A 24791-nucleotide genomic window follows, 5' to 3' on the forward strand; every position below is an offset into this window, starting at 1 on the left:
ACGATTCCACCTTCGAAATGGAGATAAGCCAAGTGTACATCAGTGTGTTTCGAAATAGGGTTCGGGAAATCCTTTCTGTGAGTACAGTGGTGAAACTGATTTCGATCTACCCTGTATATGTTCAAGAGGTCAGAGCTTCTCTCCTCAACATCCTTCTTCCATTCAGAATTCCGGAACGAGAGCGCACGTATCTGTGCCTTTCTGCCCACCCACACCGTCCCGTTGTGGGTGCGCCCCAGCGTAATTACCAACCCCACCGTAATTACCAATTTGATCACATTCAAACTACATACACGATTTATCAACGCATCGGCTCAGGATCTAAGAAAAAAAATCCCCGTTCTCTTGCGCTACCCTCGCTGCTTCAATTGATGCCTCACTCTCCTGCATAACCAAAGGTGGTGGCTTGCAACCATATAGCTTCTCGTAGTCTCTAGCTAGCCGTCTCTTTTCTGCCGTAGCTTCCTTGGCCTTCCTAGTCGCAATTGATCGATTCGCATCGCGTGTAGTTAATATACCAGTGTGACTAAGGCCCTTAATCTGCCGCTTGGTCTTAGATCGCTGTATTGGTTCTTGTACGGCCCTAATTCGCGCAATTGTATCATTGGCCATAGCGAGGTGATCAACTGCGATACGATTATGTTGGAAAATACGCTCAAGATTGCGCTGTAGCTTTGGCGTAAGAATATCTGCGTGCTTTGATAGCTTTCCCTGGTTCTTCTGGAGTGCTTCAGTCGATTTTGGAGGTGTATTTTCAACGCTGGACGATGAGAGATTGGCTGGTGGCGGAGATGGTGTGTAGGAGCCATAAAACCAAGATCAGGCGCGATTAGATCAGGTATAGTATCCCAACCATTAGATAGCTTGCTTAGGACCTTGCTAGCATCAACTGGGTAGATACCACGATCTTTGAAAGATTCACGAATAATTCGCTGGTTAAAGGCTTTAGATCGTACGGGCCCGATTACCCGTAGAAATTCAGCCTTACCCATCGGCTCGCCTGCCCAATAAGATATCTCGTTGTTTAGGCTTCGAAAGTGCTGTTTATAGCTGAGAAACGGCTTGCCGTCAAGCGGCTGGCAAAGATGTGTGGAGTGAGGTAAAAAACCAAAAGGTAGAATATCGTTGTCTTCGCATTTTTGTAAGAATTCGAGGGTAAGGTGCGCACCGTGGCCATCGAAGATTAGGATGCGCCTCTCACTCCGCTTCGTACGATTGCGAGTAGCCTCGATAAAATAATCAAGCCATTGATTAGCTAATTGATCAGAGATCCAGCCATTAGGTGAGGTTCCAACCATCGTACTAGGTGGTAGATCTTCGCTGCCGTCGAACCAGGCCTCCATAAAGACCCCGCCGCTTTTGAATATAAATAGCGGATCCATCTGCCACCCATCGGCAGCAATACATTCAAGCGCAGTAATATTTTCGCCTCGCTCAGTCTCAGCAAGATCAGGGCCAGATCTTGTATTCTTCCTACCAACCACACGCTGGTTTTTACCCTCGCCTGGCCGGAACCCACACTCATCGAAGTTGTATACTAGCCGCGCAGGTACACCTTTAAGTAGATTTTTGAGCAGATCGTACCAGTGGGCTAGTAGGCCTACATCTTCTGCTTGGATACGCTTCGATTCCTTCGTACGCTGATTCACTGGACCTAGCTGTAGGTCTTGTGGGAGACGCTTAATAAAGCGATATACCCACATCTTGCCAACCTTCTGATCAGGCTTACCAGCGCGTGCAAGCGAGCGAATTGCCCACGCCTCGATTAGCCTAGGCTTTGGTGGCATATTCCAATCGATTAGTTGGCATATCCAGCGCGTCAAAGCTTCCTCTTGAGCCCTATCTAGGACCTTATTGACTGGCTTCCTAGCTGTACGAGCCTGCATGCCCTTTCTGACGCGATTCTGGAGGTTCCGCCGATTAACACCAAATTCACGCGCGATCTTGGTTATATTTGGTTTTTCTTCGCGTCTAGCCGCTTCGCAGGCCTCTATCATTCGAGATTCGTCAGATTCAGCGATTTTAGGCATGGTGGGTGGAAGATATCGATTCGAATAGGATGGTGGTAGGTGTTTGAGTCAAATTGGTAATTACGGTGGGGTTGGTAATTACGCTGGGGCGCACCCACAACGGGACGGTGTGGGTGGGCAGAAAGGCACAGATACCCCTTTCTTCTTCAGCTCGTAGGGTATTGTCGAGGTCCCACACACTGCCGTCCACCTGGGAAGAGCTTAAGTATTCTGACCTCTCTGCATTAACCCCGCAACCTACTCCGCAGCCGTTTTTGACTCGCTGATCCTACCGAGAGTAGCCTACTGTTCGGCATTCTTCCAGGTCGCTCTTCATTCCAACATCATGGCTAAACATTTTACCGATCTTGTTGATTCAGTTGGAGGATTGAGTCTTGCTGATAGGACGATTGAACTGACTGGATCGACCTCACACTGCCCAAACCCAACACCGCAAGCTTTCGTGGAAGCAATTCGGACGCTGATACGATCCTTAGAGGCTACTTCAGCACTCGCACAAAAAGTCGAGACCTTGGTTAGAAGCACACATACTCCGAGTGGCGAGGGCATTGTGGAACTAAGCTCCTTGAGAAGAAGAGCTACTGCTCTTTCAAGGATAACAGAGACGTTCAGCGATGCAACCGAACGCTATATCATAGCTTACATTGCATCCCTTGCTGGTCCAGGTACACTGGTGCAGAAAATGCTATCGCATTTTACTGAAACATTGAAGAGCATCACTCGCGATATTATTAACAACACTAGCGATGATAGCAACGTTCTGCGGGAGACTTTAGAGATGTGCTATGGTCAGGCTCTTCATACCTCTGGGTCCTTGCACTCCGATAACTACTTTATTCCCCTGGGCGAAGCCAGACTTGAATGGCCCTACGACCCCGACTTTGAGAGCGAGGACTACTACGAGCATGAGAATCGCCTAGACATCGACGATAACTATGCCGAGGCTTTTCGTGTGCGATGCGAACGCGAATCTAAGAAGGAAGAGCAGCAAAGGGAAGAATGGATTAGGTTTTGGGCTCAGGCGCTGAGTAAATGTCCAAATGGGCCGACACTATTCTATTCGCCAGCAAATCATCTTCCTTATTGTCATTTTACAGATTCCCCGCGATACTTGTTTAGAGCGTTCGACCATGAAAGCTCTGGCAAAAGTAACCACTATGTCGTGGCTTCCGCTGAGAGCATTTCCGCAATATCACGGCGCTGCAGAGTCGATCTTCTCTCGAGAACGAAAGAGGAAATCACAAGAATGCTGTATTGTCATCTGAAAAATAAATTATGTTTCGGGGAGGGCAGTCGTGACGACAACTTAATGTCTTGGAGTAGTTCCCTATTGTTTGTTATCCAATACGCGATCTGGAGATGCCACCAACGTGGCCGTGACCCCTCCGAGGTTAAAATATGCATGATAAACACAAGAAAATTTCCTCGTGGGCAGTTCGCTCGGGACATATCGTTAATTCGAGCCTATCGCGAAGCCCCAGAACTCAACGTGGAACTGCGGAGCTTTTTCAGTTTTCGTTTGGAGAAAAAATAAGACAATGGGGAGTATCTGTCGCAGGGAGTTTTGAATCATGCTGGGCGGTCTAGTGTGGTGTCTTTAGCACAGCTCATTCAGGCGGGGCTACATGATCTTTATCCTGAATTTGCGGATCCCGCTGCGATGGGTTCATGGACAAAACGTGTTGGGTTCCTTCGTTCAGGATGGTCTACTGAGCATACAACAACACAGCTCGACATACAAAGAGCTGTTGGGATGGCTAGGGCATGCTTCAAAAGTTTCAATGCGCCTGATGTGGCGTTGCTGCTATTATCGTTCAAAAATCGCAAGCTTCGCGCCCCAGCGACAAAAGGTATGTTTCAAATTTCCTAGGTAGCAATTGCTGCTAATCGAAGCTTCCCGAAAGTACAAGAGCGTCAAAGAAGCCTCAATGACTACGGCCCAGATGAGGTTCAACCATACATGAAGATCGCAGAAACTCTGGAGTCAAAAGTCCGAGACGATTTGAAAGTTTTAAAATTGTTGCCCTCCGATAGCCAGCTCCTTGAGGAAGTTTTTGAATGCTCATAGTGAGATTTTCAATTCAACGAGCATTAATGCACCGTATTGCTCATTATTCACAGCTTACTAGAGCAGAAAGTGCAAATATGCTCTGAGTGCCGTCGTAGGTTGGTTCCTCATGGCAAAGAGCATCCGCATTGGCACCAAATTCTGATATTCCGGTGGCTCGCAAATTTGCGGTTGGCACCTTACACTACTTACAGGGCAGATCCAAAGCATAATAGGTGTATCTGCAAGATATCCAAGCTCTTGCAGCAGTCGTACCACGGCAATCACTGGCAGAGGTACAAAATCCACGAAGCCTTAGAGCCACTCGTTATGTCCATCCCGCCTGTCATCCTTCACTCATCGTATATGCTTCACATGTATATTCTTAATCAAATCCACAAGATTCGAAGAAATTTTGCTATCCTACGAGAATTTTGAGGCTGAAGATAGAATTGAGAAGGAGAGGGGGAAATATTCTACACGGACAACCCTAGGGGGCGAAAATGGAAAGAAGCTCAGGAATCGGGTAAAGGTGCAAACGGAATGCAAACGGAATGCAAACGGAATATAACGAACGGCGAGCAGATTGTAACAATGAGTCTCCATAAGTTCATCTTGCCAACCATCGATCTTCCTTCCTAATCTCCTATTCTCTTCAGCATCGTCTACTATCAATTCCTGCGTACCACCCATGATGGCAGAAGAGATCACAACCAATCCGCCCGGGCCACCTGAGGCTCATGAGAAAGCAAGCCTTGGCACTGACCGCATGAGGCGATGGCTAAACCAGATCGCTCAGGCTCGAGCCCACGGTATTGGTGATTGTATCTCTCTGCCCCAGATCATTGTGTGTGGCGACCAGTCTGTCGGCAAAAGCTCCGTTCTAGAAGGCATCACTTCGGTGCCATTCCCTCGCAAGGATGGCCTATGCACCAGGTTCGCTACAGAGATCATTCTTCACGATGTGCCCCAGCAAGACACTTCCATTACCGCCTCTATTATTCCACATCCCTCCAGAAATGACGCTACTTTTGAAAGTCTGAAAAATTACAGTCGTAGCCTCTCTGGATATGGCGAGCTCGCAGATGTCGTTGAGGACGTGTCAAAGCGAATGGGCCTCAAGACCTATACAGAAAACGACGCCGACGCACCGGCTTTTGTAGCAGATATACTGCGGATTGAAGTCACAGGTCCTACAGGCCTCCATCTTACGATCGTTGATCTGCCAGGTTTGATTGAAGGGTCAGAAGACGAGGAGGCCGTTGAACTCGTTAGCAAACTCGTCGACAACTATCTCAAAGAATCTCGCACTATCATTCTTGCAGTTTTCCCGGCAGGAAATGACATCGAGACGCAGCCAATCATTCGGCGTGCGAGGTCCTTTGACAAGAGCGGAAAGCGGACGGTTGGAATCATCACCAAGGCCGATCTCATCAACCGCGGCACCGAAGACAGAATCGCCGCCCTGATGCAGAATCAAGGGCCAATAAAGATTGATTTGGGCTTTTTCCTGCTGAAAAACCCAGACCCGGAACAGCTGGCAAAGGGCATTTCAGTTGAGCGACGCCAGGCAGAAGAGGAAGAGTACTTCCGAAAGGAGAAATGGAAAGTCCATGACCTGGACTCCAGTCGGGTTGGGGTTAGAGCTTTGCGTTCCTATTGCCAAGTCCTCTTGGAGCGTCATTTCGAGCGGGAGCTGCCTAAGGTGCGAGAGGATGTTACGAAGCTATTGGAAGAGTCCCAGAAGGAGCTTGCAGACCTGGGCGAAGAAAGAAATACGCCCATGATTCAAAGACTATACCTTTCCAAGCTGAGCATGAAGTTCTGTGAGCTCGTGCGATCTTCGATTGATGGACGCTATCATGACCATGGCTCCCGCTTTTTTGACCCTGACCAGGGAGACGCTCTGCACAATCGACTACGCGCTCTGGTTCATTTACTAAACGCTAGCTTTGCAGATTTTATGCGAACGTCTTCTCACAAGCGCCTGGTCGAAGAAGTGAAATATGCGGATAGCACATCCTCTCTCACTTTTGAAAAAGATGCCGCAAACCATCATCTTGATACATTGGGCAAACCAGAGACTATCTCCTTAATGGAATTCAACAACTGGATTTTAAGTGTGAGTCAATAGTCTATTCTTATGGGAAAGAAACGCTAAATTCAGAATCCATCGATAGGTCTACAAGAGCACGCGGGGACTGGAACTGTCCGGCAGCTACAGCCACAATCTCCTTTCGTGCCTATTCCACGAGCAAGCTAGTCGCTGGCCGGCAATCGCTCGAACCCACGTCAGGGTCGTTCACTATCATGTCACTGCGTTTCTGGAACGCACATTAGCTCACGTGGTGAAGGAGGAAGATCTGCGATTTCAGCTCCAAATGACCATCAGCACCTCATCACAAAGGATCCTTCAGGAAGCATTGGATGAATTAGCGAAGATCTGTGATGATGAGGAGATACAGCCAATCACATACAATCACTACTTCACTGACAACATCCAGAAATCGAGACAAGATTCGATGAAAAATGAGATCGAAAATGCGCTCACCAGAACAATGAATTCGTGGGGGAACTTTCATGTAAGCAATACCTCCGGAGATAGGGCTGCGCTTCTGTCTTCGCTCCAAGAGCAAATCAAGGTAGACATGGATCTACAGACCTGCGATGAGGCATATACCGCCCTGTCATCTTACTACAAGGTGGCTATGAAGACATTTGTGGACAATGTCTGTCGTCAGGTGGTCGAGCGTCATATCATGAGAACACTTCCGTCCATCTTCGAACCATCAACCGTTGTGCGTATGTCAGATGAAGATATCGAACGTATTGCCGTGGAACCAGAAAAAAATACCAGACGACGCAAAAAGCTCCAGGATATGGTCGACGCTCTGCAAAAATGCTTTGGTGGTCTGCAAGTTTGACAAACTTGCGGGTGCAGACGTTAAATCTCTTGTCACAAGACAATAGCTCTAGTCATGAGACGCATTAATCTGCTGGTGGATTTCTCTCTCCTTCTTCCCTTCACGCTTGATATCTTTGTCTTTGCTACCTAGATACTCGATAGCTAAATAAATTGATCTTTCTAGAAAGGGTTCTCTGGCAATACTCAGTACTCCATCCGTGGCAGCATATCTTAGGTTGCTTCTCGGCCTCGATGGGACATCTCTTCATGAACATCCTGGATGACACAGTCACGGTCGGCCTGTTTGCCGAGAACACGTCAGAGCGGTACACTGTGTCCTCTGATGTGGACCACCAATCCTAGTACCGGCACAAATGTTGAATATGTACTTCACACGCAGTAGTGCACGCAAAAGCTGCGGGAAATAATACACACCAATCAGTGAATACTGTCCTATCAGCAAGGTATAATTCCGTCCGATGCTGCCAGGATTGAGATTTACGCCGTAAGTATAAAGTCATGGTAAACAGGCATCACGTGACTACATGTGGTAGATGGGTATATGATCGATGGATAGATGATGCCAAGCCTCATCTACCACTATATCTGATGCTTTCCGCTATTGAAACATAGCGATTCTCATTCTGTATGTCTTTTTGTAAATCCTAGAAAAGAGTATGTGGCTGATATTTTACGTAGCCCATCGCATTATACAACTCAAATTTTGCACGTGCTCTCTCCCGCTTCGAGAACTTAGATCAAACCAGTGGGTGGATGTGACATATATGAAATTTTTAGGGGAAGCTGATTCGAAGTCTAGGATGTAATCATCGCTGATGTCGAATTGGAGAAAGCACATGTAATGCTGTGCGGCATGAATAAGTATGGTCCTAGGTCGCACTGTTAGCCGTCTTCAATTCTGGTTGATGTCCGAACGAGACATAACGAATTTTCATTACCTGCCCTGGCTTAATTCGGCGAATGGGTCGGCCAATCTTGCTACTAGAGCCTCGCAGGTCATTTGTGCGAGACAATTGTCTGAAATAGTGGGCCTGCCATTTTCTAGGCATTGGAATTGTCTCTTGGCTTCAACAATAGCCACGCGCTCTCTGTCGACTGCAAAAATGTCCCCATTTCCTTTCCGTCGGCAAAGGCCCCCGTCGTCAATAGCGACTATTTTCCGCCTTAACATTGGTGTTGTTGCAGTGAGCCTTCTTTTAGCGTCGCGAAACTCAATAACTGTCTGCAGACCCCCAGAGTCTTGAGGTGGAGCATAGTACAAAATATGGCGAATAACGCAAGATGCAAGTCGTAGTTTCATCTTCCGGTGATGACAAAAACATATGAGTTTCTCTATCAACGTAGCCAAATGAGGAAGTAGCGTAGGAGCTTTCGGCCTTAGGGCTGCTTGAGCCAACTTGAAGTGCACTGGAGTCGACGTAGTCTTCTTGTAATGTGTTTCGTCGGAGGCGTTTGACTCTTGCGTCAGGTTCATCATCACTTCCGTATACAGAGCAGTGCTCAGGTTTTTCTGTGTGAAGATTATTTCCAGCTTTTATCATTGCCATTGCAGCCCAGATTTGTGCAAGAGATAGGGGATGACCAGAATCACGAACAAGACCGTGCTCGCTTTGAGACCTGTATGTCGAATCTGGCCCCCTCAGGAATGCATGAATTTCGGGAAAGGATCTCATATCCGACAAGCTCTTGTATCCCGATAAAACAGGTAAAACATCATACTGAGTCTCCCGTCGTATTACGCGACAGGCGAATAAATGATCACGGCTCCATTCACTCGCGGCAACGTGGGGGATTTTCGAGAAAAGCTTCCCTCCATCAACTCTGAATCTATCTGCAAAAGCCGACTCAGAGGTGACACTATCGAAATATGAGGAGTTGGCCATGTTGCTGATGTGAAGAAGAATTGAGTGAATTAAAGATATAGCCCCGCTGGGACAATAGCCTTGGGGGTTAAAAGGGAAGCCTAAGCAGGGTCATGTGACTTGGTATCGTCGATCTATCATTGAGCGTCCGTGCGCAATTCCTGCAGTATCGGCTATTTATTATTGCGCCTCCGCAGGCAATCTTGTGGACCGAACGCGGTCAGCAACCCAGCTAAAGACATGCAACCACTCACCATCTCAGGCAACCCAGCTAAAGCAACCACAGTATGTCGTGTGGTATTAAAGCTATGTCACTCTCTGACATAATGCGATATCATAGCGAGCTTCTGGTGAACCCGTTATTTTGGACCATACGTCACCTGGACGCGTTCGGATGTTCATTCCAGCAAGTTCCAACAAAGGACACTGACAATAAGGCGCCTCACCGAAGAAACGATATTCAAGCATCTTGTGCTAGAATTCAGAAGACAATTGATGCAGAGATACTTGCCAGCAGCCCTGTTCCATCTGTGAAATTCACTATCCTATCTCGCTTCCTACAAGATAAAGAAAGCGTGTTTAACCAGTGCGAGTGAGTTGCATACTCACGATTGATTTCTTTCTTTAATCTGTTGGTTTCTTGTTCTGATCGCTAACAGCACCTAATTATAGTGAAGGCCCTAAATTTTTCTTCGCTGGCAAATCCGCTCACCGACCGCATTCCTCTATCTTCTTCCACCGTACCGAGACCGGCCAGATCAATCAGGGTGTGCCCTTTGTTGGCTATTTGGACTATCTGGATGTTACTAGTATTCGCGAAAGGATACTTACGCCTTCTGGGACAACGACTCATGATCATAATACAATTGGCGCACGTCTCTTTGCAAGGAAATTATCCCGAGTTACCCCACAGGAATGGACAGAAGATCCATATTTTATATGTGTCTTGCTATCTATTGCGCAACTCCAGAAACGCCTTTCGAAAAATCCGCCCAAAAGAGCATTTTCGGTATGATTTTTTGAATTACTTTCCTAATGCTATCCAGAAAAATAGGCTAACAAATCCTAGCCACGCCTTGTGGTGGTAAATAGGAACGATCGTGAGTTTGTTCATCTTTATGAGGCGCAATTTACGTGCGAATTTCTCGAAATGCTTGAAAAGCCGATGGTTGCCAAGACCAGTACCAACGGTCCAACTATCTACCGAAGAAAGATTCCCTTCCAGCCCTTCGAAACCTTTCCAGAACGGGTTCGAGCCGAGGCACTTGCTTCAGCTACCGCCGACAAAGCTAATCCCAAAAAACGAGCTGTTAAGCGATCACGACAACATGAAGGCGACGAGGGACGCAAAGTGAAACGAAGATCATGAGACCTTTGGTGAAAATAATATCCCATGATGGTCGTCTTGATCCCATCCTTTTCGACCAGCGCTTCCGGGTTGCTTTGTACAGAGGCTCTACTCTTAACAGAAGTTCGATCTATAATTTTGATGGCAATCGGATTCGAGTAGCGGAATGGTCTAATTTCCGCAAAGTCGATACAGGCACTTTAGCAACCAGCAGAATGTTGATCTGGTAGCACACAACGGCTTTGTTAGCTTATGAGCTCAGTAGTTGGGAGGATATCTTCCCGCCACGCAGTCCAGTAAGTGGCATCTGGCTTGGTCCAATCAGTGAAACATTCTGGAAGGATTCTGCAGTACTCTCTCAACCACCTGCAAGGATTGATTGTTGCCCAGGGGCAGCCCTCATTCCATGGTCGAATCGCACATAGAGGAGAGGTTTTGCCTCCTCTCTTCTGGTACATAATGACCACTTTCGAGAGTCTAATCGATCTGCTGATGATCGCGTGGGGTGCAGAAGCGAGCCACCTGCTTCTTAACTGCGACCGGAAAATCCTTCCCTTACACAAGCTCCGGCTCCGGCGCATTTCTCTTAATCAACAATTACAGCGCAAGATACAGCACCGCGCGTAATATTAGCCATTTCGCATTCAGTTTGCATAACTCATGTTGATTTCCTCTGTCTACGAAGCAACCATCCTACTGTAGCCAAATTCTATTTGCCAAAAACTACCCTCGGTGATAGGAATACATAAGTGAGCGACTATAAAGAGTATCTACCAGCGAGTTGAACCAGCGACCAGAGCGCTGTAGTTCATGTGACCAAGAACGTGGCCATCAGCATTCACCATTCATTCCTTCTAATCTCAAGCGCTGTTGATTTCTTGGCTTCTGGGCCCATTGCACAAACCACTCCGCAGTCTTTCCATGTCACCAATCATCATTAAGTACTCAATCTGGCAGGAGAATATTCATTCGATGGAATTTCCGTTCCGCAAAGTCGTCTGCTAAATCGTCCAGGTCCAAAAGGTCGTTGCCCTGCGCGAATTCTTTGAAGAGTTCCTTGCAGATGAATTTGTTGGCAAGCTGAAAATGCACCTTCTATTCCAACCATTGCTACACTGGCACAGATAGAGACGGATGAGATATTTTGGCCCGCACGGGGCACCTGCGGTCTGAACACTGGCGATGTAGACCTCGTTGACGGAGGGCTACGGCGCCGTGAGGGCTGCAGGCGGGCCCGTGGCACTCCGTATATTCTAGGAGGAAAATAGCTATGCGGGAGCATACGTGGTATATACATGAGGGGGGTTCCGCGGTGGGCGGGAAGAAGCCGTCGCGGAGAGAGCCCGGCTCTCCCTCGAAACGGCGATGTTCTTTTCGAGGGAGGGGCAGGCCAGGCGATATTTGTGTGAGATGTCCAGCACGGAATATCGTGGGCCCGACGCACGGGGCTCTCATGCAACAGTCCCGAATAGAACATATCATCGATCTATTCTACCCGCACGGATCAATGCAGTGTCCAAACGGTCGACATGATTTGTGGACATTATGACAATCCGACCCTCACTAGCGAAAATACCACCGAGGCAATTCAGTAAGGAAGCCATCGACTTGCTGATTTGCTCTGCTTTTGTATTTTGTGTCGATGCGCTTGAACACAATCGCTATCGCCCCTGCGGGCTTCGTCTTCATAATTTTCACATAGCGCATGCTTTAAATGTACTAGTCGCGAGTGGAGGTCATCCACCGCCACAGACTACTACTTTCAGAAGGCAGGGAGACCTTTCAGTGCTGAAGCGGTTACCGAAGCGGCTCTCCTGCAAATCGCTTGCTAACTTTCTAACGAGCACGAGCTGCCCTTGCAGAAATTCGCTCACCATCCGTTCGGGTTAGTCAGCCCGGGATAGTTAACTAGTGTTGTGGTGTAAAGGTTTCTCACACCGTGATATGAGGGTGTTGCGAAAAAGCATCATCTTACCTCATGAATGCTTACAAATGCGACGACGATCGCAGGATGGAAAGGCATCGAACTGACGGACTGCATTCAGCACGCCGGGTATTTGCTTTACCCGCGATAGATCAGCTGATTTCATCAATACCTTGCAAGTTTACCGATATTGGGCCTTCGATTGTTCACACGACTGCAGCTATTTGACGTGCAACACAACATCCTGCCTCTGACATCAACTCTTCCTTACCAGCGAACAATGTTAACTACACCAGCAGCATGCTATTCCACAACCCGCAAACATAACGAAAATCTTCCTGTGAGTATGACTTCTCCCATCCATCTAGGTAATCACTCACCATATAACAGAACCGGTGCAACGGGATACATTGGCGGCGACGCCCTGGCAACGCTATTCGCACGACACCCGGAGTTCTCAATACTCGGTTCTCGTGCGCAGCACTGAAAAGGCCGAGCAAGTCAAGGCGCAGTACCCAAACATTCGAATTGTCCTGGGAGACCTTGACGACTCCCCTCTGCTCCAGCAGGAGAGCGCGGCCGCCGACATCGTCCTGCGTAAGTGGACACCGTCCCCTCACGATCACTATGATTGCTATCCCTCCGGTATCTAACACTGATGGCAACAGACGCGGCTGATGCCTCTGACCGCGTTGGTGCTGCAAAGGCCATCATCGCTGGCTTGGTCGCTGGCCACTCTGAAGAAAAGCCGGGCTAGTGGCTTCACACGGGCGGAACAGGCATTCTCACCTACGAGGATAGCGACAAGAACGAGTTCGGCAATAAGAGTGACCATGTCTATAATAACTGGGACAAGGTTGATGAACTGCTTAATCTTCCGAACCATGCATTCCACTGCAATGTGGACCAGTTGGTGCTAGGGGCCGGGGCCAAGCACTCCAGTGTTCTCAAAACTGCCCTTGTCTGTCCGCCAACCAATTACGGTACTAAACCCTTCTCATACTCCACTAAGCATCATCCACTAACATCCCAATCAGACTGAGGGCGTGGTCCAGTCTCGCAACGCGGCCGCCAAGCCTACGAACTCGAAAAGCAACAATCCAACTAGAGAAAGGGCCCATCATAGGAGCCGGCCAATCCATCTGGAACCACATTCACGTCCACGAACTCAGCGACGTCTACGCACTCCTCGCGGACGCCGCAATCGCAGGCCGCAACGACCCAGGACTCTGGGGCGCAGATGCCTACTACCTTACCGAGAATGGCGAACGTCTGGGGAGAACTGTCCAAGTCAACGGCGGAAGCTGCTGCGAAGCTGGGTTGCATTCCTGAAGCCCGGACTGAGCAGATTGATCTAGATACTGCCAAAGCCTATGCTGGATTTGAGGGGCTGAGGTGGGGCACGAACTCTCGTGGACATGACTTGCGTGCGCGTGAGGTCTTGGGGTGGAACCCTTCGAGACCTAGTCTCTTTGAAGAGATTCCCGAAACTGTTCGGAGTGAGTGGGAGCGTTTGCAGAAATAGAAAATAGATTCGAGGGTGGTATAAGGTAAACAATATCTAATATGGTACCTATATGCGATTAGGGATGTCTTTGTAATGCAACTTTCAGCCGTGTCGGCTGAAATCTTGGGCTTCTCAACACAGCTTTCGTTTCATGATATGGATCTGCTCCGATCCTAAGTATGCTACTAGAAAAGAATAAAGAAATTGTTAAATTTCAGGCAATTTCAAGACGACATTCACTAAACCTTCAGTTTTCGCATCATACGCCACGTCATCCTAGATGGGTTCCCAAAGGTTACTTGCGAGTTTACCGGAGACCGATCTTATGCCCCATGACCGTTGCCGGGTCGGAGATCCCACGACGGCGGTCGGGGTTTCCGATAAAACCAATATATTTCAACACATCCAACAGCCTTCTTAGAAAATACGGGATAGACAAAAAAACACTCTCCGTAGGTCCGCGGGCGCATTTGTATAGTCCGTATCCGATCGGACACGACAACTCACACCCCGACTGTCAGCACAGACAAGTCGATCGGGAGATCAAATCAACAGCAGGTCTTAGGACTACCAACTATGGCACTAAGCCCAAATTTTCGCCCTTTGACGCGGCTTTCTAGGATCTCGCATTCGGACTAGGGACAACGCGGACAGCCGATGCGAGACTAAGTCCTGGGATCGCAGTAAAGTTGCGCCGATCGCCGCCCTGATTGGCTCTCGGGATCGAATTAGCCCGACTCTTGGCGATGGGCTTGCATGCCTGAGCCGCTTCACCTCCAACTGCGTAACGGTGAAGCTTTCAGGATCGCGAGGTGGGGGCAGAATATCAGTGGATTTGCAGGATCACGACGGTGCAACTTTTGGCCTTGTTACGAGGTGTGGACATGGTCTGGCCTTCTTGACGTAGACTCCTGAGTCCTGATTTAAGAGCTGGGCGTGTCTATATAATGGATGACTGCGAGTATCGCATAGGAAAAAAAATAAAATAAAATCAACACTGTCAAGGAGTTTTTGAAGATTGCACCGACTTTGCAAAACTACTCGTCGGCGTTTGTTTAGTTTGCCTGCGATTGTCTGCTGGTACATCCAGTACTTCATTTGCCCCCCACACATCTTCTCTGCCTTTATACACCTTTTCTGAGACAGGGAAAACCTCACTCCGCTCAATCGAACACAATAATTGGTCGTGGTTGAATATCTTTCCTCAGCATGGCTTCCGAACCCACCACCATCGAGTCTGACAAACAAGAATCGCCTGCTTCCCCTGGAATCCTTGCAGCAGACGAAACCACCTTGAAGGATGAGACTCTTGATAGTGGGTTCGTCCTCGAGCGAAAGGGTATTTTGGTGATATTCACACTATGTGTGCTCGCGTTGATGGCCGCTCTCGATGGAACCTCCATCTCCGTTGCTCTACCGGTACGCAGTCACATACCTCCGCCTGCTATAGGTCTCTGCTAAAAAGTTGAAGATCATGGCCAAAGATCTTAATGGAACTGCTATCGAAGCATTTTGGACTGGAACCTCATTCCTGCTCTGCTCTACAGGTATGGCCAACCCTTCCTTCACAACGACTGTCTGTCTCAACGATTCCTAGTGTTCCAACCAAGCTTTGCATCCTTCTCCAATATCTTCGGCCGTCGCCCAGCAGTCTTGGCTGCAATCTTGTTCTTCTGTATCGGTGCTATCGTGTCAGCAGTCGCAAAGAACTTCACGCAGATGCTAGTCGGCCGGTCTATTCAGGGCGTCGGTGGTGGCGGTATCATTGCACTCGCGGAAATAGTCATCACGGATCTCGTACCTTTGCGGTATCGTGGACAGTACTTCGGCATCCTTAGCGGGATGTGGAGTATTGGTTCGGTGACTGGACCTATTCTTGGAGGAGGCTTTGCCCAGAATGTCTCGTGGGTGAGTGCAAAATAATCATAGCGCAAGCTTGACCCTCTCCCGAGCGCTTGACTGATCTCTAGCAGCGCTGGGTATTTTACATCAATTTTCCATTCATTGGTATCGGTACAGCTCTTGTCGTTCTATTCCTCACTTTGAGGCTCGCCCCTAGCTCCCTCCTCGAGAAACTACGTCGGATTGACTATACCGGTACCCTCCTCTTCGTCGGCAGTCTATCTTCCTTCTTGATTCCACTCACATGGGGCGGTGTTTCCTATGCCTGGGACTCATGGCACACTCTCGTCCCTCTACTCATTGGAGTCGCAGGACTAGCTGCATTCACCTTTTACGAATACCGCTACGCCAAAGAGCCCATCATTCCTCCGGCTATTTTTGTGAACCGCACAGCTGTCGTCTCTTTCGTTGGGAGTGTCCTCCAAGGTCTTGTTCTATGGTGTGCACTCTACTACCTACCTCTCTACTACGAAGCCGTGAAGGAGTACAAGCCTGTCATCGCCGGAGTGGCACTATTCCCCCAGACCTTCACCACTGCCCCTTGTGCCATTGTGGTCGGGATCGTGATCACAAAGACTGGCAAATATCGCTGGGCAATCTGGATGGGCTGGACTATTTCCACCATCGGAATGGGCCTGCTATGCATCATCAAGAGAGATACCAGTATTCCGGGTTGGATCTTCCTTAACCTTGTGAGTGGAGTGGGTCTGGGAGCGCTCTTCCCTTCGCTCGGCTATGCGGTCCAGGCTTCTGCGGATCCAAGCAACCTCTCTATTGCAGTCGCGATGTTCAGTTTCTTCCGTGCCTTGGGTCAGGCTATCGGGGTTGCCGTTGGAGGTGTCGTCTTCCAGAATCAGATGTACCACAACCTGATGAAGTACCCTGCTCTGGCCCCAATGGCTAGTTCATACAGCAAGGATGCTGCAGGTCTTGTACAGGTAATCCAGGCCATGCCAGCTGGTGCTGACAAGATTGATCTCAAGGATGCGTACACTGACAGCCTGCGCATTGTGTGGGCTGTTTGTTGCGCTATCTCTGGCGTTGCATTGCTACTCAGCCTGTTCACCCAAGAGTATGACCTTGATCGAGCTCTTGAAACGGAGCAGGGCCTCGACGAAAAGAAAAAGGAGAGCGATTTGGAACATAATGCGGAAAGCTCAACTGATTAAATATGCACCCATGGCTGGGAAGGTACCACGTTGTATATCAGGGCACCTTCCCTACACTATTCATGACTGATGGCAACTGGGCTTTCAATTGAATGTACAATACAAGACATAGATAAATAAACTAATGGCAATCCCCTACTCCTCATCAATCACAATGTACTCGTTTCTTTCCCGACTTCCACTCCTCCGTCTCGGAGACAACGAAGTATGAGTATGTTCGCTCCCATCCGAAAACCCAACACCCCGAATGAGCGTCTTGATTCCCTCCCCTCTTTTTGCCGTCTCCCAAGCTTCAACGGCATTCTCAAACGGCACCACCTTCGTAATGAATGGCTTAAGCCCGATCTTCTTCGTCAGCGCAAATTCCAAGGCCATTTTATAGTCCCCAGGTCCGTATCGAAAACACCCCTTGACGTTTATCTCGTTCTCCGAGACAGTCGAGATCGGAAAACTAACATTTCTCTTCCCAAGACCCGTCTGCACGAACGACCCTCCAACCCTGAGTGAATGGATTGCAACCTGAATGCAAGACTCCGCACCTGTCGATTCGATTGCAACATCAAATCCAAGCACATCGTCCATAAAGAGCGAACTGCGATGCATCCCGCGGAGACACTGCGCATTTTCCTCTGCCGAGAGCGACGGGTTGGGAATAGCAGTTGAGAAATTGACCCGTCCGTTGGGTACAATTGAATGCGCAAAGTCCAGCTTATCACGACTCAAATCCACAGATATGATCATACTGGCCCCGTACTCCCTTGCCACAGCTGCACAGAGTAGTCCCACCGTCCCCGCGCCGAAAACAACAACCTTTTCTCCAGGCTGAATCCTGACTTGTCGAACAGAATGTACAGCAACAGCGAGCGGCTCAATGAGCACCGCCTCATCTAGCCTTAGAGGTGTGGGCGTGTTCGTGGGGATCTTGTAGCAGCAGTCCGCTGGCAACTTGTAATACTTCGACAAAGCGCCATGGGTATGTGGTGGACTTCCCGCGAACTTCATCTTCGGGCAAAGGTTATATTTGCCAACTTTACAGCTACTGCAAAGACGACATGGGTAACCAGGCTCGATGGCAACTGGATCACCTGGTTGGAGGTCCATGACTGCAGGGCCGACAGCGTACACGATACCCGAAGCTTCATGGCCCAAAGCCAGGGGTCGCTCGAGCGAGACGAATTTCCCAACACCACCATGCGTCCAGAAATGGACCTGGAAATACGTTAGTAGCTCTTATCTTGGAAAGATATAAGCAGCTAGGGATGCATACGTCACTTTCACAAACACCCACGTAGGCGATGCGAATGATCACATCAAGGGGGTCTTCGATGGCTGGGAGTGGGAGGTCTTCGAAACGGGCGTCTCCCGGTCCATAGAGCAGACATGATGGATTCTGCATGTTGACCGTTTGATCAGCGCGATGTGCAGGTCGCAGGTATCCGTATCGTACGAGGCTAATCAGGTCGTTTTTTGGCTCTTATACTCCTCAACCCGGCAAGACTGACGACCTCCTTGTAGACGAGAAGTCATGTGAGCGATCGATGCACCCTCCTGAACAAATAGTACTTTATTTCAAGCAACGCCCAAGTGATTGACGGAGGACAGCAATCCGAGTGAGTGCGCGAAGGAGGAAGTCTGGGGGCGGGGGCGGCCCCACGGAGGTTTACCGCGAACAAAGAGACATCCGAGCAGGCCCTGCGAGTTAAGAGTTCCGTGGAGGTGCTGTGGGATATCAATATGTACGGCAACCATTCTAGTGCTTTTACTAGTTAAGGGAATACTTGATTAAATAGCTCGATTGAGATACCAGGCTGATTAGGTCTGGCAGAATAACAACAGGGCGAACTTTCCCAACGCCTTTGTGCGCATCAAAAATTAGCAGGAAACAAAAACAAACCCCGAACAGGAGGTCATCAAGTCATTAAGGTGGACATGAAATGGCATAAATCCCAGTTAGAAATCACTCACGGCCCATCATCCGCAGCCGCTCCCTGAGTACCTCCATCTCCTTGTCATGATTCATCGCACCGCTCATCCCACCTCTCTTCTCCAGTCTCTCTCTGTCGCTGCCACCAGCACCACTACCGATCGGATCCTTGAGCATCACCGATCGATACTCTCCATCACCATCGGGCGCGCCAACAGTCACCCACACGAACTTGGTTCCATGGCCTCCGGTTGGTGAGCGCTCCTGGGTGCCTTGCCAGAACATCTCCGGCGCCACGGAGTCTTCTCCGGCGGGAGTTCGATTGGAGGACGGACGGCCACCGAGACGCCCGTACTTGATCCAGCCCTTCAGAACTTCCTGGATGAAACTGATTTTCTGCAAAAACGAGTTGGCGTCCAGGATTTCCCGGATGCGGTCTTCGACCGAGTTGCTAGAGTTGCCATTCGCAATGCTGATGAAAGCCGCGGCCTCGTCGGAAGCAACAGCACGAGTATCGAAGCCAGAGGGGTGCATTTTGCCCTTGGCTGTAAAATACCGAGCAGCCGAGGGCGAAAGGTGGTAAAAATCAATCCAGAGGGACGAGCTGCGAGTGCGACCAGGCGAAATGACGAGTTTGGTGTGATCAGGGAAGTTGAACTGGAAGGCACCGTCTCCGAATCCCCAGATGCCCACATTGCCCAGTCGCTGGTAGAATTTGATGAACTGCCCGCTCGTCTGTCGTGATGCTGGCCCGTCGGCAAGACCTTCGTCGCCATGGCGACCCAGTGATCCGATCATATACTTGCCAAACTGGTCAACAAGCTTGACGCGCTTGATCTTCTCGGCATCACACCGATCCGCCTCAGTTCCCGAGTTGACCCGAATCTTCATGACCTTCGAGTTTCCAGAGTCGAACAAAGTCGGCGAGACCATCGCCCGTCGAATTCCGCGACAGCCAAGAAGATCGTCATCTTTGTTCTCGTAGAACTCGACCGCGTTGCCGTGGCGCGGCACAAGCTGCTCGGCCTCGGAATACGGGATGCCCTTGCCCTCGTCGCTGTCGACACTGCGCGCCTTGCGCCGAATGTGTCTCTCGCCATCTCGGACGACAACACTGGTGGCGGGCTGTCCGTTTTCTCCCTTGAACACACACCCCACACTGCCGTCGTCCAACACATAGCCGATTCCATAGCGGTTGGTGTAGTCAACCCACTTGATGACATAGGCATGTGGCTGTTTTCGGGGGCCACCACGACGCCGGGCTGGTGCATGGTTGATGAGGTTCGACAGCATCAGACGCAAGTCAGTGTTCACGTCCGTCAGCGAAGTGCCAGGCAGAAGATCACACAGATCATCCTGGTGGAACAAGGGGCTGAGTCCCAGGCTGGAACGAGCCTTGGTACCAGCTGAGTTCTTGCTGTTGGACCGGCTGATACCAGTCGACTGAGAGGCAGGTTGGGCTTGCTGGGACAGCTGAGCCGGCATTAGAGGTCGGTCGCTCATTGTAGATTTTGGTCGCTCCGATCGTTCCGCCAGCAACTTCAAGTCAGGGCGTGATGTGGATCGAAGAGTCGTCTGCCGACTCATGGGCCGCCGCTCTTCCGGGGGTGCTGCCAGCTTCTGCTCTGTCGTCGGTGCTGCAGGATAATTGGCTGCTTCCATCATGCGGGATTGGGATCTTGTCTTGCCAATAGTCAAGCCAGATGGCATGCTAGTCGACTTCGACAATTGAGGTGCTGCTGCGGTCCTTTCTGTTCCACGAAGAGTCGGGGCGTTCGATGACGAAGCCATCCGTCGAGTGCGAATAGGACGCTCTGCAAGCCCACCAGCTGGCTGTTCCGCGCTGGCTAACGGTGCATATTCTGGCTCCTGAACTTCACGGTGGGACCGCGAGGGAGGTTCAGGGACATCATCCATGACCGGGGCGTTTCGGAGAGTCCGCGTGCCAGATCGTGCCGCCTGTCGAAGAGTTGCTGCGTGGTTCTGGCCTTCCATTCTCCGCTGATGCGCAGCAGCAAGGGCAGCATTGGTTCTGGAACTGGCCATTGTACTGTTGGTCCGAGCAGAGGAAACACTGCGTTGGGACAGTGTGCTTTGTTCAAAAGAGGAAGTGTCGGTCCGGATAGTCTTCCGCGAGTTCTCCATGAGACACCAGTCTCCTTCCATATTATGTGGCCATCTATACACAAAGTCCATCGGCAAAGGAACCACTGGGCGGAGACCTCGAGCATCTTCTGTTTCACACTCGGAATACGCCGATTTCGAGCAGTTGCGGCCGACAGACTTGCGCGGTGTTCCATCGGGCTTCTTGCCAACGCCACAAAGGGAGTAGAAAGCAGCCTTACAAGAATGGTACCGCTGGCTGGGATCATCGACCTGAAATACGTACGACCGCAGCTTCTCATCCGAGTCCAGGCCGTATCCACTCATCATAGAGTCGCCTCGCGGTGACTCGTCTTTAAGCCAAATTGGCTTGTTGAATCGACAGGCTGGATCCAATTGACGGGGAATACAACCATCGTACATATTGAAAAACGGGTGCTCGACAATATCGTCGGGGTCGGGTCGTTCCTCATCCACCAGGTTCAAGCAAGCGCTTACCAAATCTTTCGCCTCCTCAGGAATGAAGTTGGAATGGTCTGAGTCCTTAGGCCAGACGTATGTCAGCGTTCGGACCTTCTTGTAGATTTCCTCTTGTGTCTTCGATTGAAAAGGTGGATATCCAGTCAACATGGCAAAGAAAATGACGCCCAACGACCAAATGTCAACCTTCTGGGTGTGCCCACCCTTGCTCTTGTCGAGAATCTCGGGTGCGATATAGTTTGGTGTTCCGCAGAGTGTGTTCCGACGCTTCGCATCTTTGTCCGACAATATCATAGCCGCAAGTCCAAAGTCTCCGACTTTGATGTTCATGTTATGGTCGAGAAACAGGTTACCCATCTTCAAGTCACGATGCGCCACAAATCGCTTATGTAGATACTTGACTGCGGCACAAAGCTGAATCATAAATCGGCGGACCTCTGGTAGAGTAAGGGAGCGTCGTTTCTTGACCATATCCATAACTGATCCGTTGGGACATAGTTCGAGAACAACATATGTGCTTTTCTCGAACGCGAAGGCGCGGTAGAATTGGACGATGAACGGGTGGCGCATTTTGGAGTGAATTTGGAGTTCCGTTCGGAACTCAAAGAGTGTCAGTGTATGACTTCGGCCATGCCCTGGAGGATCCGTGGCACTCACCTTTTCTTCCATCTTTTTCTGGGGCATCTGTGACTTCACTACCTTCATGGCGAACACCTTGCCATTTCGCGCCAGCGTACCTTCGTAGCAAACTGCAAATCCTCCTTTTCCCAAGAACGCACCAATCGAGTACCGCTCTCCGCCATCTTCAGGTTCTGGGACGAATGCCGGCGGCGGGTCTGCATGATTCTTGGAAGACGATGATTTCTGCACGGGTCCAGCCGCAGCATTTCGGTCGGTCATTTTGCGCTCTGTAACAGGCTTCGGCCGAATCATCTGGTTCGTCGAGCGCGGTGAAAGGGCCTCCATTATGTCCGTCAACTCGGGATTGTCAACGTCACGGCGCCGATATTATGGTCGTCGCAACGTCTCGAGTGCGATCAAAATTTTCTTAGAAACGGATATCAGGCGTAAAGATCATGGAAAGAATCAAGGTATTAGGCGATGGTGCAAAGGGGGTATCGAGTTGCTGCAAGATTGGTATCCCTGCAACAATCCGTTAGCACTGATGAGCAGCTAGCTCCACCCGGTCGGCAACCCGAGCCTGCGCAATTGGGGCCGAGGGGGTAGACGGGAGGTGAATGGAAGCGTACCAGAATGCAAAGCGCTAAAAAAAAAAAAAAAAACTGTACAAAGCTGCTGCGAAGCCAGACAGCGCAAACACGGTCGGGAGTTGGGGGTGGGGAGTGAAGCCAAAGTGAAGAACTCGGGCCATAATAGTTTTCCCGATTGGGGAATCGATAAACAGTGGTTGCTGAGGTCAGCGTCACGTGCCATCTTTCGAGACAGAATCTGCATCTCCGGATGCATTGAGGGGATTTCTTTGTTGAATGGGATGGTTTCTATTTGATCAGATCTCGCTATACGACTTCCCCTTCTTGAAGCCTGATAGACGATATAGTTATGGTTGGGCGACTCCGGAATATATTTTGATGAACATTCTCGGACGTCGTGGTTTACGGCTACACACCGAAATTCAAGAGATCCAGTCAACTTCAGGATACTCAAACGAACTTCAAAGAAAACACTTACGAGAGTCCTCAATTAGATCGACGGAAACACAGAGTACACAATCTTTTTCTTCTCCATAAAAATGTCCTAGGTATAAACAAATAGCGTGGAGTAATCGCCAACCCATGCTGTTGGCTGCGTCCTCAGGAGTGGGGCGTCCAGAGCCGTTGGCAGAGTTACCCACATAAAAGCAGAAGTATTTATCGTTATTGTTTTGATAGCACTTGAACTTTCTCTAGCCACCTGATAACCAAAGCTGTCATCACTCTTGATTTGAAATCCTGGTCGATAGTCAATGATTAGAATGTCAACTTTCTTAGGCGGTAGCAATTCGCGGAAATGGGTCCCCTGCCCATTTAAGCCTTGCACGGGAGTACAGTGTTCTACGGGCAACGCAGGCATCAATCGTGACCACTGCTCTTGGGCTATAACACCGAAATGGCTTAAGGTGAATACTATAGTATTCCAATTTAGGCTTGCGAAAGCTGAGTCGGAAAGGAAAGAAAATACTCCCATCCAATCTGGAAGCTTCGGGAGCTGCTGACTCAGTCGTGCCTGGTGGGTCAACGTCACTGCCCGTGAGTCAAGTCCTAAGAATTCTGCACTTCACCTTCGCCATGTCGCTCACCCTCAAAATCTCCTCCTTGGTGATTCGTACCCTATCTAAGCCGATCGCCGTCAGTCCGACATACCTCTAGCGAGAGCACCAAAACCCCGCCAAGCTGACGAACCAACAGAATCAAATCAAAGCTCAAGCCCGCGAACATGAGCGTTTCCGCAACGTCTGCGTCTCAATGGCGCAAGCCCTTCACCGATTCGATATGCGCCTCCGGCTAGGCTCCATCCGCGACACTACTGCGTCCCGGAAACAGGCTGCCGCCGAAGCTGAAGCCAAGCGGCACGTTCCCAAGAAGCCCACGGTCAAAACGGAGGCCGCGACAAAAGCCGAGCAAGAAGCATTGGATAAAGCCAAGGCTGCCGCGGAGGAGGCTGCGAAACCACAACATTATAGAATTCGACCCCTGTCCGAGTCCAAAGCTATCGAGTCTGGTGCCAACTTCATTAGTGAGACCTTCCTCTTCCTCGTGGCTGGCGGATTGATTGTGTTTGAATCCTGGCGATCGCGCCAGAAGGAAAGCACCCGCCGAGAAGGCGTCGAAGACCGGCTCGTCGCATTGGAGAAGAAGCTCTCGCTCTACGAGGAGAAGCATGGAAAGCTGGATGTTGAGCAAGAGGAACAAAAGCCCCGAGCCGAAGAGAGCCTATGGACAAGGCTCACCTCTTATATCTCCTTTGGACAGGAGCCTTCACTCTCTCAGCAAAACACGGCAGCAGCAATGGGGAGTCCAAAGGAGTCACCGCAGACAAATGACTCGAAAACTGGTGTGCCAAAGCCCGCAGAACAACCGACTCCAACCCCGGCTCCCCAACAAGAATCTTCGACTCAGAAGTCTTGAAAGAGACCACCTACTACTGTGTCTGCCATATATTCATATAGCGTTGTGCATTTTGAGCCAGTCTTTGCTTGCGCGGTGTGGAAGAACCGTGATTTGTGTTGATACCCTCCCCTCATCTTCTGGGACATTACATATGCCATATAGACATTTTTGTATAGAATAGAACCTCTCCACCTGGTTGACTTTGCTCCCCAACATCATTGTTTCCTCGCAAAATTTGAATCAGATCCTTGACAAACTAGAAATCAATTGAATGCGACCGACGGATGCAAACGCTCAGACAGATCCAGTGATCTACCAAAAGCTACAAGACAATCGGCAAGAGTTTATTTCAAGACTCCTCCGTTGGATATACTGACTTGAACCAATCGACTTATCATCGGGGTTCAGCCGTTCCAAGGTTGTCGTTGGTCTCTCAACGAAGAACAAGGCGTTGGTTTCGGG

General features: G+C 49.8%; 8 protein-coding genes across 8 annotated transcripts; 6 read left to right on the forward strand and 2 right to left on the reverse strand.

Moving 5' to 3' along the window:
- Nucleotides 1-2355: 2355 nt before the first annotated feature.
- N7532_009998 (uncharacterized protein) lies at nt 2356-4098 on the forward strand (the record flags this gene model as incomplete). The annotated part of the gene is made up of 3 exons (XM_056622489.1): nt 2356-3058; nt 3632-3880; nt 3935-4098. 3 exons carry the CDS (start codon nt 2356-2358, stop codon nt 4096-4098), a joined length of 1116 nt encoding a protein of 371 aa, XP_056469905.1.
- Nucleotides 4099-4768: 670 nt separating this feature from the next.
- On the forward strand, nt 4769-7001 carry N7532_009999 (dynamin family protein; the record flags this gene model as incomplete). The annotated part of the gene is made up of 2 exons (XM_056622490.1): nt 4769-6199; nt 6258-7001. The coding sequence occupies 2 exons, from the start codon at nt 4769-4771 to the stop codon at nt 6999-7001; spliced, it is 2175 nt and encodes a 724-aa protein (XP_056469906.1).
- Nucleotides 7002-10015: 3014 nt separating this feature from the next.
- Nucleotides 10016-10234, forward strand: N7532_010000 (uncharacterized protein; the record flags this gene model as incomplete). Its single annotated transcript, XM_056622491.1, has 1 exon — nt 10016-10234. One exon carries the CDS (start codon nt 10016-10018, stop codon nt 10232-10234), a length of 219 nt encoding a protein of 72 aa, XP_056469907.1.
- Nucleotides 10235-12417: 2183 nt separating this feature from the next.
- N7532_010001 (uncharacterized protein) lies at nt 12418-13662 on the forward strand (the record flags this gene model as incomplete). Its single annotated transcript, XM_056622492.1, has 5 exons — nt 12418-12481; nt 12528-12734; nt 12806-12893; nt 12939-13120; nt 13310-13662. The coding sequence occupies 5 exons, from the start codon at nt 12418-12420 to the stop codon at nt 13660-13662; spliced, it is 894 nt and encodes a 297-aa protein (XP_056469908.1).
- Nucleotides 13663-14853: 1191 nt separating this feature from the next.
- On the forward strand, nt 14854-16715 carry N7532_010002 (uncharacterized protein; the record flags this gene model as incomplete). The annotated part of the gene is made up of 4 exons (XM_056622493.1): nt 14854-15063; nt 15116-15191; nt 15242-15552; nt 15618-16715. 4 exons carry the CDS (start codon nt 14854-14856, stop codon nt 16713-16715), a joined length of 1695 nt encoding a protein of 564 aa, XP_056469909.1.
- Nucleotides 16716-16850: 135 nt separating this feature from the next.
- On the reverse strand, nt 16851-18111 carry N7532_010003 (NAD(P)-dependent alcohol dehydrogenase; the record flags this gene model as incomplete). Its single annotated transcript, XM_056622494.1, has 2 exons — nt 16851-17924; nt 17983-18111. The coding sequence occupies 2 exons, from the start codon at nt 18109-18111 to the stop codon at nt 16851-16853; spliced, it is 1203 nt and encodes a 400-aa protein (XP_056469910.1).
- A 561-nt stretch (nt 18112-18672) lies between these two features.
- On the reverse strand, nt 18673-22188 carry N7532_010004 (CDC5/polo family serine/threonine-protein kinase; the record flags this gene model as incomplete). Its single annotated transcript, XM_056622495.1, has 1 exon — nt 18673-22188. One exon carries the CDS (start codon nt 22186-22188, stop codon nt 18673-18675), a length of 3516 nt encoding a protein of 1171 aa, XP_056469911.1.
- A 1319-nt stretch (nt 22189-23507) lies between these two features.
- N7532_010005 (OPA3 family protein) lies at nt 23508-24347 on the forward strand (the record flags this gene model as incomplete). Its single annotated transcript, XM_056622496.1, has 2 exons — nt 23508-23567; nt 23628-24347. The coding sequence occupies 2 exons, from the start codon at nt 23508-23510 to the stop codon at nt 24345-24347; spliced, it is 780 nt and encodes a 259-aa protein (XP_056469912.1).
- Between the last annotated feature and the right edge of the window lie 444 nt (nt 24348-24791).

Source organism: Penicillium argentinense (assembly GCF_028826775.1).
Source record: "Penicillium argentinense strain IBT 30761 chromosome Unknown utg000010l_segment0_segment0, whole genome shotgun sequence".
Classification (NCBI taxonomy): domain Eukaryota; kingdom Fungi; phylum Ascomycota; class Eurotiomycetes; order Eurotiales; family Aspergillaceae; genus Penicillium; species Penicillium argentinense.